Source organism: Camellia sinensis, chromosome 3, assembly GCF_055761805.1.
Source record: "Camellia sinensis isolate YWXY chromosome 3, ASM5576180v1, whole genome shotgun sequence".
Lineage (NCBI taxonomy): Eukaryota > Viridiplantae > Streptophyta > Magnoliopsida > Ericales > Theaceae > Camellia > Camellia sinensis.
This window is the reverse complement of record NC_138963.1, coordinates 75,770,375-75,785,758: the sequence shown is the minus strand read 5'-3', so window position 1 is coordinate 75,785,758 and position 15,384 is coordinate 75,770,375. Positions and strand designations below refer to the sequence as shown.

At 34.5% G+C, this 15,384-nt stretch overlaps 1 protein-coding gene and 1 long non-coding RNA gene across 3 annotated transcripts; both read right to left on the bottom strand.

Annotated features, from left to right (window-relative positions):
• Positions 1-9,641: 9,641 nt before the first annotated feature.
• LOC145822615 (uncharacterized) lies at positions 9,642-10,617 on the bottom strand. Its single transcript, XR_014364159.1, has 2 exons — positions 10,440-10,617; positions 9,642-10,095 (listed from the first exon to the last, which is right to left on the bottom strand). It is a non-coding gene; the product is annotated as an uncharacterized LOC145822615 (long non-coding RNA).
• Positions 10,618-10,806: 189 nt separating this feature from the next.
• Positions 10,807-13,905, bottom strand: LOC114263894 (uncharacterized). Of its 2 annotated transcripts, none has more exons than XR_014364158.1 (8): positions 13,748-13,902; positions 13,481-13,665; positions 12,987-13,084; positions 12,743-12,865; positions 12,544-12,658; positions 12,025-12,144; positions 11,771-11,918; positions 10,807-11,146 (listed from the first exon to the last, which is right to left on the bottom strand). XR_014364158.1 is itself a non-coding variant. In XM_082920097.1 (8 exons), exons 5-8 carry the CDS (start codon positions 12,655-12,657, stop codon positions 11,051-11,053), a joined length of 420 nt encoding a protein of 139 aa, XP_082776223.1. In that variant the 5' UTR covers position 12,658; positions 12,743-12,865; positions 12,987-13,084; positions 13,481-13,665; positions 13,748-13,905; the 3' UTR covers positions 10,807-11,050. The 2 variants fall into 2 exon arrangements, 1 of the variants encoding a protein (XP_082776223.1); XM_082920097.1 differs by having other exon boundaries at positions 11,771-11,860; positions 13,748-13,905.
• Positions 13,906-15,384: the final 1,479 nt, after the last annotated feature.

Genomic DNA, 15,384 nt, shown 5'->3' with positions numbered 1-15,384 from the left:
ATTTGATGTCAAGTTATTTGCTCAACAAAGCTGGTTTCAAACAGACTATTGAATCTGACCAATTTGTAGTCACTAAAAAAGGCATATTTGTGGGGAAAGGGTATGCCTGTGATGGAATGTTTAAATTAAATGTTGAGAATAAGAAAGCACATGTTTCTGTTTACATGCTGTCTTCTATGAATTTTTGGCATGCTCATCTATGTCATATTAATAGTCGATATGTGGGAGTCATGAGTAGTTTAGGATTAATTCCCAGACTAACAAATAAGTTTGAGAAATGTGAAGTTTGCAGTCAAGCAAAAATAACTACAAGGCCTCATAAAAGTGTGGTGAAAAATACTAAATTGTTAGAATTAATTCACACTGATTTATGTGAATTTGAAGGAATTTTAACACGTGGTGGAAATAGATATTTTATCACTTTTATTGATGATTTTTCAAAATACACTTATGTATACTTGTTGAAAAATAAAAGTGATGCTTTTGAAAGATTTAAAGAATTCCTTCTTGAAGTTGAAAATTAATTCGATAAAAAGATTAAAAGATATAGGAGTGATAGAGGCCGGGAGTATGAATCTTTTGGATTCAACTCGTTTGCTCAGTCTTTGGGAATAATCCATAAAACTACTCCACCATATTCACCTACATCTAATGGTGTAGCCGAAAGGAAAAATAGAACTTTAACTGATTTAACAAATGCTATGCTAATTGAAGCAGGTGCTCTTTCAAATTTGTGGGGAGAAGCAATCTTAACTGCATGTTATGTTATGAATAGAGTGCCACATAAAAAAACAAAAGTTACACCTTTTGAGTTGTGGAAAGGGCATAAGCCAAATTTGAGATATTTGAGGGTTTGGGGTTGTCTAGCTTTTGTTAGACTTGTGGACCCTAAAAGACCTAAATTAGGTGTGAAAGCTGCCACTTGTGCATTTCTTATATATGCAACAAATAGTACAACTTATAGATTTTTTGATATTGAAAACAAAATAATTTTTGAATTAGGTGATGCAATTTTTCATGAAGAAAAATTTCTTTTTAAATCTAAAAATGGTGGGGGTCAAAATTATCAAGAAAATATTTTATCTGAAACTGGTTCCTCTACTCCTCTTTTACAAAACCAAGATACTATAGTTTTTGAACCAAGAAGGAGTAAAAGAGCCAGATTAGAAAAAGATTTTGGCCTTGACTATCATGTTTTTAATGTGGAGGAAACTCCATTAACTTTACAAGAAGCTTTGGCATCTCCTGACTCTGTTTTTTGGAGGCTGTAAATGATGAGATGGAATCATTATTATCCAATAAAACTTGGGTATTAATAGATTTACCACCAGGTTGTAAAACTATTGGCTGTAAATGGGTTTTGAGAAAAAAACTTAAACCGGATGGAACCATTGATAAATATAAAGCAAGGCTTGTTGCAAAAGGTTTTAAACAACAAGCAGATCTTGACTTTTTTGATACATTTTCTCCGGTTACTAAAGTTACATCCATTAGATTATTAATTGCAGTGACTGCAATTCATGATCTAAAAATTCATCAAATGGATGTTAAAACAACTTTTTTAAATGGAGACCAGGGTGAAGAAATCTATATGGATCAACCTGAGGGTTTTGTGGAACCCGATCAAGAAAGCAAAGTGTGCAAGCTAGTTAAATCCCTATATGGCTTAAAACAAGCCCCTAAACAGTGGCATGAGAAATTTGATTCCTGCATGATTAAGAATGGCTATAAAACGAATGAATGTGATAAATGCATTTACTATAAATCTGAAGAAAATTCACATGTCATTATTAGCCTCTATGTGGATGATCTACTTATATTTGGCTCTAATTTGCATATCATCGTGGAAACTAAAAATATGCTTAGTAGCCATTTTGATATGAAAGATCTTGGTGAGGCTAATTATATTTTGGGAATGAAAATTACCAAAACCTGTGATGGTATATTTCTTGATCAGTCGCATTATGTTGAGAAAATTTTGAGAAAATATAACTTTTATAACTGCAAGTATGTTCTTACTCCTTTTGATCCTCATGCGCGTTTATTTCCTGTTGAAAATGATGAAGATGTAATTAATCAAAAAGAATATGCTAGTATGATTGGTAGCTTGCGTTATGCGACTGACTGTACTAGACCTGACATTGCCTATGCAGTTAGAGTACTTAGCAGGTTTACTAGCAAGCCTGGCAGTGATCACTGGCTAGCCATTGAGCGTATTATGAAATATTTATCTGGTACCATAAAATATGGCTTGTTTTATAATAAGTATCCTGCAGTACTTGAAGGTTACAGTGATGCCGATTAGAATATCTTGTCAGGTGATTCATTATCAACCACTGGTTACTTATTTACATTGGGAGGTGGTGCTATAAGTTGGAAATCAAAAAAACAAACCATTATTGCTAATTCAACAATGGAGGCTGAGCTTATTGCTTTAGCTACAGCTAGTGAAGAAGCAAATTGGTTAAGAGATTTGTTAAATGAAATCTCTTGTTGGGAAAAACCGATTCCACCTATATTAATTCATTGTGATAGCACCGCAGCAATTGGTCGAGTTAATAACCGTTATTATAACGGTAAATCCAGACCTATCAGAAGAAAACACAGTACTGTGAGATCTTATATGAATAATGGCATTATAAATGTGGATTATATTAAATCTGGTGATAATCTTGTAGATCCATTAACTAAGGCCTTAGCAAGAGATAGAGTCTGGAATACATCGAGGGGGATGGAGTTGAAGCCCATTGAATATAGCAGGAGCCACGTATGAGGATACTCAACCCAGGGACCGGAGATCCTGTAATTGGGTTCAATGAGAAAAACGATCATATGATGGCCGTGAGAAATGCATTAAATTACTTTTTTCCTATCCCTATGATGTAAGTGCATTTATCCTGTAACGTTGTAGAGGTTGAGTTATTTAAAAACTCTTAATGAATTTCTGTAACTCTTATTGGGTGGGGTGTCATAGTTACAGGAGCACCCTTGACAGAATTCACCTATGTGAGTGTGGTAGTGTGGCCGCTACCTATGAGATTTGGGCTAATTCTCAAACACACTCATGAATGCTGGGATCGCACAAGGCCGTAATGTGCTAGCTTTTAAAGCTTTTGTGAACACTTGGAATATTATGTGTGTGCAATAATTATTTATTTCCCTTAAGTAGTCATAGTTCAATACTGAGCATACTATTGGCTCTGGAGTAGATATTATTGTTTCACTAATGGAGGTCAATGCAGAGCACACCTACCAAGATGTATAATATCCTTATTTGCCAAATAATCTCAGTTTTTGTTACCTATAATATTAAAATAGGTGGGGGAATGTTAGCAGGTATTTTAATATTATAATGTGTTATAGGTTGGCTTTCCTTTTCTTTCCCTCTAAGTTATCCAAGGTCTTGGCCAAGTCTTGGTCTTGGTCCACTATGCTTATCCATCTAAGTCTTCACCCTTCCAAGGTAAGCTTCCTAAGGTCTTGGTCTTAGTCTCTAATCTTATCCAAGTCTTCATTCGTTTTCTTATCCACCAAGATAGGCTCTTATATATATACTGAACTTATGTCCTATCTAGAGATATATACACGAGAGGTGAAGAAGTTTTGGGTTGCTTTTGTTATGTCTAATGTGAGATTATCAGGAAAATAAAAAGGGTGTGTGTGATAAAGCTTTGGGTTCAACCAATCGTGCAGTATTGGTTAACCATACAACTTAGTCGGGCTGTTGTATCCTAGGGCGAACAAGTCAAGGTTTTTTCTGCTGCACTGGTGTGAGGCTTTGCCTAATCGCAGAGGGCTTAAATCTCCTTAAAGAGAGCGAATTTCCCGCACCTCAGCCCTTATATTAATTGTTGTAACTTTTATTTTGTGTATTTTCTGGTGCTTTATTTGTAAGTATCACCTACATCTTTTTAATATGTTTTCCTTTGACATTTGATCATAATTCTTAGATATTTTTGATTGGATTAAGAAAAGGTTAAGGTAGGGGTTTTTGGAACATTTTGGATGGAATGGGAGAGGGGAGTGAAATTTTCAATTATATATTCTAAAGTGACTGTAGACAACAAAAGACTATGCAATTAGTTTGTTGGATGAGTTGCTTCCTTCTAAGCGTGATGCTTGGGTTCAAGTCAGTTTGTTGCACTCTACAATATTTTCCTTCTCGTATTCCCCCCTCTACTAATTGTAAAAAAAAAAAAAAAAAAAGTACTATGTTTTGACTCAAAAAGTATTTTATTCAATATTTAATTAAAATAAAATAATAGGTAGAGATTCCATCTCTAATGAAATGCCTATGAGCTCATCTTTCAAAGTATGCAGTTACAGAATCTATTTGTGCTTGCCAAATTATTTTTGTCGTGTTCATATCAAACATTAATAGCATCACCAATGTGACAAATGTAGCACAGTGATACTTTCTAAACTAATGATAGTTAACTTTTCATTGAATTGTTGTACACATGTTCAATTGATGTAGCTCCAGATAATGGAAACCTAGCCATCAAAATTACACTAGTATTTCGATATTTCCGTTTAAAACTATTTAAATAAAATTACTTGTTAAAAGGGCTTTAGGTATGGCAGAATTGGTGGGGGATGGACTCCTTCAATGAATCAACCAGCAGGGGCCTTACTAGTATGAAAGGATATCTCGCAGCTGTCTGAGGCTAACCAGCAATTGGGTGAATTTTTTGGTGACCAGGTCAAAATCATAGTTGGCAATGGGAGGAGAATAAAGTTCTGGTACGATGCTTGGTTAGTCAACAGAGGTCTAAAGGAGGAATTTCCCAGATTGTTCAGTTTATCCACAAGAATGAGGAATTTTTGCAGCAGATTAAGGCAAAAATTGGTGTCACTGGAGGGTGGCAGCTTCAATTTAGAAGGAATTTATTAGCTTGGGAAGAAGAGGAATTATAAAGGCTGTTAGGCATGCTGGAATCATCCCTTTGCCTCAGATTCGATATAGAGGACTCTTGTTCCTGGTTAGCAGAGAGGTCAGGGAGGTTCACAGTAGCTTCTGCGTGGAGGTGGTGGGTTGCGGCTAGAGGGCCTGGTCTAGTAGTCCCAATAGGGGTTTGGGTGAGCTTTGCCCCTCCAAAAATGCAATTTCTTTGTTGGTTGGCTTGGCGAGGCAGGGTTAAAACAACTTCCTTCCTCTAAAGAATAGGGGCTATTGCAGTGAGTGCTAATAACCTGTGTGCTTTCTGCCAAGCTAAAGTGGAAACTATTGATCATGTGTTTCTGTTCTGCCCTATGGTGTGGAAGTGCTGGTCTCATTTGATAGACTGGTAGGATCTGGTCTGGGCTATACCAGGTTCTGTAGCAGGGCTACTACATTGGTGGTCTACTGAGAAATTTAGGTTCAAGTCTTGGGTACTCAAAATCTGGCAGATTATCCCCTCTATAGTATTCTGGTCTATCTGGAAGTTGAGGAATAAGTGTTTGTTCAAGGGTGCCCATCCTGATTTTCAAGTTTTTTGTGAAAAGTTTAAGATGCATATTGCTTTATGGACCAAATGGCACTTGAAGGTGGATAACTCAGTTCATGATATTGTATCCAATCTACACCAAATTAGGTGGAGTGCTGGTTGACAATAGGGGGAGGTGCTCTGATATGTTGCAGTGGACTTATAGCGATCCCGGTTTTTCCCCATTTGGTTGTTGTATTTCGGACTTAGGTTCTGTGGTGTTGGTTGTTGTATATATCTTGTTGTCATCCTTTAATTCTTTATATTCGAGCTTTGGAATGTGTTGGGCAGGTTTGTTACAGGTTGGTAGTGAGTTTAAACCAATAGTTGCTGCCCAGAATTTTGTTTCTTCGCTCGAGCCAGAGTTGGGTGATGCGTCGGGTGGCTCGAGTGAGAAGTCTTGCGCTCGAGCTTGCGTCTGCGTCTGGTTCTGGACCTGAGAGTTGCATTTCTTGGCTCGAGCGAGCTTTCCTTCGCTCGAGCGAGCGAGCTTTCCTTCGCTCGAGCGAGCTTTTGTTTGCTCGAGCATGCTTCTAGGTTGCAGACCTAAAGCCTCGATTTGTTGGCTCGAACGAGGCTTTCTACGCTCGAGCGAGGTCTCCTTGTGTCTGGTCGCTCGAGCGACCACTCCTTCGCTCGAGCGAGCCTCGAATATATCAGTTGGCAGCTATGGGTTACACTTCACTTTTTCATCATCTTCTTCCATTCAAACCCTAGACCAGCTGCTCTTTCTCTCTCTATATACCTTCTCTCTAGGGTTTCATCTATTTCTAGAGTGTTTCTACCCTAATCTCTTTGAAAGAAAGATAGAGGGTGGCGTGGGCTTTACTTTAATCTGAAAATTTATGGATTTGAAGCACTTTGAGTTTTCATCATTTTCTCCATTTGGTCTCTTCATTTCGAGGTAGGGATAACCTACTCTATTCTATGAGTTTTAACATAAATTTTAGTCATTTTGATTAGATGGCGTTGTTTGGTAACTTTGGGAAAGTTAGGGTTTAAGTTGAGGTTATAAAAAGGGGATTTTTCAAAAGATAAAATCCATGTGTATGTGAGGTTATAAAAAATGGAATTATTGTGGTTGAATTGATGAAAATGAGCCTTAGGGCTAATGTTGGGAAAAAGGGGAAGAAGCCCTAATTTAATGTGCCCAATTAGTTTGAATAATTAATTTGGGGAATTGTGTAATCGAGTTGAAATTCATGAAATTGGGAAATTATGAGATGGAGTGGTGTAGTTGGATAATTTAATCACTCACCTATGAAAATGTCGATATTTTATCTGATGATAAATTTATTATCTGTTTAGAGATAACTGCTTTGGGCTATCGGTGGAGGATAGTTTTGATTGTTGTAGCCATTGTATGATGATTAGGGAAAACTGAAACTAATCATATTGAATATGTCATTGAATATGATGGTTGAAATAATACATCAAATGTGTGTATATTGATTGATCATTGTATATGATAAGTGTTTAAATACATTTTATATGTATATTGTTCGGGAGGAGATAGGGGATGTACTCTATGGTTTGAGAGGAGACAGGGGATGGACTCCACTGATACAGCAAATCTGTGCATCACTAGAAGTATGGAAGTGTTTTAATATGAGTTATAGTCTCATTGAATTGTTTGGCTAGGTTCTGAGCCATAATTATGAATCGAAAATGTATAAGTGAAGGAAATTGAAATGAAAAATGGGTGTACTTGATGTTGAATTGAAAAGTATTGTAAGTTGGTTTATCTGTGTTAACCATATATCAAATGCTATTGTTTTAGTTATTTCTCATGCTTGGTTTAGTATATCTATACTGGGCATTGGCTCACCCTATATGGGACATCATTTTCAGGTACAGGTGATATGCCACCTCCAAGGACGTAGCTTGGGAGGCTTAGAGGCGTGAAGACCTTTTTGTTATTTTTTTTATGTATTACATGTTAATCAAGCCAAGGGCTTACTTTGTATAAAGAGTTAGAACTCTTCTTTTGTTGAATCCAAGTGTTGACTTGGAAAGTTGTAAGCCCATAGAGCATTTACTTTTGTTGTCAACATGTAATATTTTTGTATTTAATACTCTGATGAATGGAAATATGCCTTATTCTCTTACGTCTATGCATGTCAAGAATGTTGGGTTTATATGTATTATTTGAGGGCGTTACAGGACTACTACAATGGTCTTGTGTTTGGTGTTTTGATGCTGCTGTTTTGCTGTGAAGCTTACTGAGGGGTGGAGAGCAAGTTATCCTTTTGCTGTTCTGGGTGATGTTTTGAGTGTGCTTTTGTTGGTTCCTCACCAACATTTTGCTTGGTTCTCACTTTTCTCCTTTCTTGTTTCTCATCCTTATTGATGTTCCCCCATATGTATTGTATGGTTTTGCCATCAATAAAGATTCTATTTGCTGATCCAAAAAAAAAAAAAAAAGAAAAAAAAAAGGGCTCTAGGCTCTGTAGGTGATTGTTTTAAGATTTCACATAGCTTATTTGAATAGAGAAGATATATGGTTATTTTGTCTCCAGTGATAAATATTTCTCCTTTGGAAAGTTGAGATGGATTTAGTCCTTGCTCAAGTAGGAGAAGAAAGTGAATTTTGGTAAATATTTTTTGTTTCATTTTGGTAATTCTATTTGTAATAATTTTATTGATTCTTTTATTTTATAGATGTATATGGTACGTATTGTTTTATTCATGTTGTTGCATAGAACCTTCTGCAATTTGTCGTTTTTATAGTACTTCTGAATTTTTTTGATTTGTCAAGTGAAATAAAAAAAAAAAAAAAAAGATAGGGAAAAAATCAAGTAACTATTTATTTATTTTTTCTTCTATTTTCTTGGCTGGGTGAGAAAATGAGAAGAAAATAAATAAACATTTTTCAAAAATTCATAATTTTGTATAGTTGCATATAAAAAAAGAGTATTTATAAGTAATGATATATGTTTTTTTTTTTTTTTTTTTCGCTTGACAAATTCAAGATTCAAGCATCTAATTGTTGGATTTTCAAATATATTTTTTGAATTTTTTGTTTTTTTTTTTATTATATTTTGATCATTATTTAAAATTTTTTAGATGCACCTAAAATGTAAAACATTTAAGAAGAAATCTGATTATTTTGACTAAAGATATAAAAGAAAAAAAAATGCCCATTTTCAATTTTTTTTTTTCTCTTCTCTTTGGTGAACTTTTTTTTTTTTTAATATATATTTAGAAAATTTTACTTTTATACTATATCTAAATTAGATGCATAAAAAAATTAAAAATTTGACTAAATTATAAAAAGAAAAAAAACTTTTAAAAAAATAGATGAAAAATAAAAAAATCAAAATTAATTTAAAAATCTAAAACTAAACAAGGTGTCTATTTTTTTATTTTTTATTTTTTTGGGGTAGTGTAAAACAAAAGACTAACCAAAATTAACCTTTGTTGGAATATAAGTATTTTTGGTATTATTTTATTTTATTTTTTCTATTTTTCTATTTTATTTTTATTTTTTTTATTTCAAACACACGTAAATAATGTTTCACAAGTAGTTTTCCAAAACTGTTTTTTATGAAAATTTTGTAAAACAACTATTTTTAAGAAGAGTTTTGTTAAGTGTCTTAAAAATTAAGAGTGTCCAAAATAAAAAATGGTGGAAGTCATAAATCAGTCTGGACCAATCCATCACACGACTTGGTGTGATTTTTTTTAGAGGATGGTTAGGTTGCTAAAGCACATTTTGGAATGGAGGAGGGGGAATGATATAGTCATCACTGCTGGAAATTAAGCTTTTAGTGGCGTTTAAAAAACGCCGCTATAGCTATCAAAAACGCCGCTAATTGTTTTTGTGACGTTTAGTACTAAACGCCGAAGATGCGGCCGTCGCTGTAACTTTATGACGCTTTAAAAGCGTTGCTATATCAGTATAGGTGGCATTTTAAAAAACGCCACTAAATGTGCTGCATAATGGTCCAATGACGTCACTCCACATTAGCGACGTTTTAAAAACGCCGTGATAGGTCATTTTTATTTTAAAAATATAACCGTTAGTATTCTACAGTGGCATTTAACAACGCCGTTATAACTTCATTTTTTTAAAAAAAATAATAATAAATTGTGCTAATTCTGTGAGATTTAACCCCAAAAAAATACCTTTTATAAAGATGAAAAATATACAATATATTGACTAAATTTAGGTAAACATAATACTAGATCAATTCATGCTTCTCAATACGCAAAAATATTTCAATTCCAAGATGAAAATAAAGTTAAACTAGTACCTAGTGGTAAGTTGAAAGTTGTTACAAAACAAATCGGCACAAAAGATACAATTCAAACTAATTATACATACAAGTACTATGAAAGCATCTACTAAGAAACAAAAAATGGTTCTCATGGCAGAAAATGTTCTCAGTCCATGACAGAATCACCAAGGTTTTCCTCTTCTATTATCGCTTCACTATCTACTTTAGCGGCAAGTGGCCCTTGTGGGTTTCCAAAAATGGTAGTGAAAATCTGTCTATGGCATTCGTCACAGAAATAATAACAGGTGAAATGGCCGTCGTAAAGGAGCTTATGCACCATCGCCCCTTGGTAGAAGCCGCTGCACAAAATCTGTCATTGAGGGTGGGACAACTCTGTCATTCATACCCTGTTCAGTACAAGAAAATTCAGAGGAAGGGGAAAAAAAAGGTCAGCATAAGTGAATCTATATGATTTAGATTGGTAATCCTTCTGAAAAACAAGTGCAACACAAATAATACAGAATCCTGCTCCTCCTAATTCCAAAGTGACTATTGCAGACCAATGTTCAACATAATCAAGACATGAACTAACTTACAAACCCTAGACCAGTGTAAAAGCCTAAAGAAGTCTAGTTTTACAAAAATTTCAGTGGTACAATATTTGCATGCATAACAAGAACCACACCATCAAATTACATTATAACAAGGCACAATAATAATCAGATTCAAATGATTGGATTTGACAACTTACATGAAGTGTGACAATTGCATTTGGATTTTTCTCCACTGCATAAACTCTCAACTTCTGTCCAGTTTCTTCAGCTGCCTATTATGAAGATAAGAAAAGCAAAATAAGGTTTTTAACAAAAAAGATCAAAGTTGCAATAAAATCAAGCAGCCCCTTTCAGAAACATAAGCCACAACTAATATGAAAAAACTATAAAGCAAAGTAGTGATCCATTTACACCTGCTGTAAGACATTTTTATTCTTACACACATCTATAACATTTTATGCAAGCCACCTTTCACAAATCCTGCCGATGGATTTCATGCTCAACTTTTGCCATTCATGCGTGCCAAGTATTAGATCAATCAACAATAAAAAAAAAAAAAATTAGGCTATCCATACACTTGCATTTTGTGTATAATATGACTATATATATGAAAGCGATACGGATTAGAAAACTCTTGACCTTCAATTTAACTGAAATTTGGCAAGATCGAAAGGTATAAGATAAGCATGAAATACAAAGGTAGGATTTGTGAAAGTTTACACATAAGTTACAGAGGGGTGTAAATAAAAATTTTACACTAGGTGGAAACAGATACATCTCCTATATATAAATTAATGTTTATATATACTCACAAAACATCAAGGGCAATGAACAACTGACTGTGATGTTCACATAGAAGACGGAAGGAATTCCATGTTTCCCAAGAATCGACCTGTCCTCCACTCTCTTAGGCAAAAATAGAAGGGCTTGTAAAGATAAAACTGATATTTATTACACAGTTATCACAACAATTTCTAATCTACACATGCTTCACACCATACCACTTAAAAGTTCTTTCAATGGATTAATTAGAAAAATACTAATCAGAGAAACAGGAGAGGGTAGATTTTGATCAATTAATCACAGGCTCGGAAAATTAAGGTTCAGAATTGATCATTCTATTTGAGAAACCGTGAACCAACACAAGACAGAAAATCTTGTTAGGCCAAAAAAACACACACTTCAGGATTCAAAAATTAATTGGATAGGAGCAAAGAAACTACAAATGATCCAGCCATAAGAGAGAGGCATAACCCCAAGATGACAGGAAGCAATTCCATGACAAAATAACTTTCCATTTGCATATGCTAAGTTCAAACAAATCAGAAAATTAAAACGCATGCACTCCAGCTCTCCACCCCTAATAAGCAGATCAACTTTGGGTAGTGGCATATTTCACATACAGCAAGTTCAAACTTTAATATGGAAATAAATAATAAGAACGAAGACTACACAAAAGGAGAGACAATGTAAGACATGAAGCAAGACTCAAATAGTGGATGCGTGATATATGGTTTAAGATTAGCACCTGCATGTTGGTCAGATTCTGTAGAATCTGATTCACACATCTAGCATAATTAGCACAGGATGCTCCTTTAGGAGTAGGAAGAAGACAAGCCTGCAGGAGAAATGCAAATAGTGAAAACAATAAGCTTCTTATGCAACGATTGGAAGACCTGCAGTGCAAGAACACAAAATAAAACACGTCATTTTTATCATACAAATTGAAATCATCATATAAGATGCAAAATAACCTCCCATGAATTGTACTTGCTAATGTACCTGCCTAGAACAAAAGGCATTGATTGAATACAAATCAAAAGGAAAGTGAGTTGAGGAAATGGCACTCAACACTGAGTATCTCATCTTCTGAATCCAGGTCAATCCATGAGCTAATTTTTCCTGGACCACATTACGAAAAATATTAACTGAGGAAATTAAACAGTGGTATAAAAATGCGTGCAAATGCAAACAAAAAGATACAAAAATAATAATAATAATTTAATCAATATCCATATGGTAATTTCATGATAAAGGTATCAGATTCTTGAAGATCAAAGGAACAATTGTCTCATGCCAACCAAGCCAAACCATGCAGTCAAATTTTTAGATCATCTTGTGACAACAGATTTTCAGGTCTGCAAAGACTACAAAATACATCAACAAGTTCATAAAAATAAGCTATCAAACAAATAAGTAGGGTGTGAACATAAAGAATGTGAACTCCACGAGAGAATAAAGAGGAACCAAAAGATGGCAGTGGCTATGTTGTAGAAAAAAGGAAAGAAAAGAAGACTTTACCAGCCACCCATCAAATCCCAAAGCAGTAGCTAGTTCAGTCAAGCGCTCAGCATACATGTGGGCAGACTCCTTCGTTGCTAGCAGTTTGTTGGCATTAACCTCCCATCTTTCCATTCTGTGATGAAAGTCCCCAATACCTTATGTTCCATGGGAAGAAACAGAAACATTATGTGCAATAATAACTGATAAAGGTTAATACCTTTTCTACTGCCTTTACATTTTTACGCCACTTCCTTCCCTTTGAGCCACTCTTTTCCTCCTGACGAAGCGCATCAGCTGCTTTCTTCAATTCTCTTGCCTTCTTACCTAGTTCAGTTGCTTCCTACAAATTATCGAGTCAATTGCCTATAATCAACTTGAACATGCAAATAACCATTACGTTGATACAGAAGGCAGAAGTAGGTAATTTCATATGGATACATAAAGCACAATGCAAAAAGTACCTTAATATACTGTGAACGAGTGATAACAGTTTTTGGACGCCGAAAGAATGAAAAGTAAGTCCCAATGGCAGACAAGCAATGCCCACACCGCCAAATATCTGGGTAGGACAACAAGAGCTCAATAGTAAAATACAATATTCTTGGAAAACAGACATATTGTTAGTTCAATAGTATCCAGATCTAACAGGTCATTTTGAACCAGGGTAATTTAGGGTTTAAAACAGGGTAATAAAAAAACAGAGAGTGAAAAATAAAAAACACTGGTTGAAAAATCAGTTCTGGGGATCTGGGGAAAAATAAATGAGATGTGTAAAACACTGATTGATCAATCCAAACTGAACAATAAAAAACAGAGATTAAAATTCTTCAAAACATTGATTGAAAACCCTAGGAGAAGAATCGACGGGAAGGAAGAACTTGAGAGAGAGAGAGATAGGGAGAGAGAGAGAGAGAGAGATATAGAGCTTGAGATTTTCTGAAGCGATGGTGCTCACCTTGGTAGATGATGGTGCTCACTCTCCTCGCCGGATGAATCTGAGATTGAATCACCGAGCTTTGAAATCGAGAGAGAACTTCGAAATCGCCGGATGAATCTGAGATTGAATCACCAAGCTGAAAAAGGTTGAACTTCGAAATCAATCTGATCTAAGAATGATAAAGTAGACAAAACCTAGCATACCTGAATCGAATGATTTCAGTAAGTATCATCTTCAATCGAACTTGAATGTGAGAAGATAGAGATGAGATTGATCAACACTTACCATGAAGAAAGACCTGTGAACTTGAACACGAACTCGGGATGGCACATTATGATCTGCGAATCGACGATCTACGAATACTTGAATCGAATAAACGAAGGGGTGAATCGAATACTTGAAGAGGAGAAGGGTTGCAGATTAATCGATTAATAAATGAAGAGGTTTGGATCGAGAGAAACAAAAGGGTTTGAAGCAAGAGAGAGTGAAATCAAGGGTATAGTGAGAGCGAGAGAGAGAGAATAGGCTATTTACCTTAAAAAAAAAAACTAAAAACATTTGAAGGCGCTTTCGGAAGTTAAAACGGTGTCGTATTAGTCAATAATAATGCGACGTTTGAAAAAACGCCGTAAAAAATTAGAAACAGAGGCGTTTTTTTAAACGCCGTCAAATCAACGCCGTTAATTCTTACTTTTCTTGTAGTGCATGTATGTCTCTGCAAGTGGTTGAAAGAAAATAAATGACTAACACTATGTTTGGATTGAGTGATTTGGAGAGAAAAGAAAAGAAATAGAGAGATATGTATTTCTCTTACTTATTTGAATAACCTAAGTGGAGAGAAATGAGAAGAAATTGAGAGAAACTCATTTCTCTTATAAGTCTCATTTTCAATCTTCCCAAAAGTGAAGAGATTGAGAGAGAAAAGAAACCACTATTTTCATAATACCAATTTTGTCCCTATAAAAATAAAAGAAATAAAATGATTGAAAATATAAAAAGGTTATTTTGGTAATATAACATAAAATAATTTCATTTCATTTCTTTTCTTTTCTCTTAATGAAATCTAACCAAACAAGAATGAGAGAAATTACAATCATTTTTTTTCTTTTATTTCTTCCTTATCCAAAAAAAAAAGAAGAGAAAATCACAATTATTTCTTTGGAAAATTTACCCATAAGTCCTAGTTTTTGAAACGTTGAACCATTTAGTCCTAAAAGTTTTCTTATGCTCCATTTAGTCCCATTTTTACATCAACATGATGTGAATGACGTAAATGATCTGATGTTTCATTCTATAATTTCAAAATTTATTGAAATCTGATGAACATTAGATGTTTTTCATCCTATATTTTCAAACATTATTGAAATTTGATGAACATTAGATGTTTGAAATCCAATGTTTGTAACATGACTCTGATATTATTAACATTGTATCTGATGTTATTAACATTGTAATGGGACCTTTCAGTCTATAACAAAACTTTTAGGACTAAACAGTGCATAAGTTATTAATTTGGGATTTATTGGTGCATCCTCCTATTTCTTTTCTTTTCTCTTAAAACTTAATGAATCTTTTCTTTTCTTTTCTCTCCTAAGTTCTCAAACATAAGTGTAAAAGAGTTAGTTTGGTGGATGAATTGCTTTCTTACCAAGTGTGATGTTTGCGTTTGAGTTAGTTTATTGTGCTATGCAACTTTCTGTTTTCCTATATTCCCCTCTTTACCGATGATTAAAAAAAGAAAAAAAAGCTTGAAACTTGAAAAAATGTTTTATTCATTTCAACGATTAAGACCCAAAAGAATCAAATGGAACCAAACTGAACCGTTCCTTTATTTATTTATTAATTTTAATATTTATCACAAGGTGCTTGCACTCTTCGTCGACTTCCACTACAGGAAAATCGAGAATTAGCGGCGTTTTTAA

Bases quoted from the DNA above. Each gene is read 5' to 3' on its own strand.
- LOC114263894 (XM_082920097.1), bottom strand. From the start codon at position 12,657: ATGGAAAGATGGGAGGTTAATGCCAACAAACTGCTAGCAACGAAGGAG. The intron at 11,861-12,024 runs GTACATTAGCAA...TTTCTCCTGCAG, and splicing joins ATGCCTTTTGTTCTAGGCAG to GCTTGTCTTCTTCCTACTCC. The intron at 11,147-11,770 runs GTGCTAATCTTA...TTTGCCTAAGAG, and splicing joins AGAATCTGACCAACATGCAG to AGTGGAGGACAGGTCGATTC.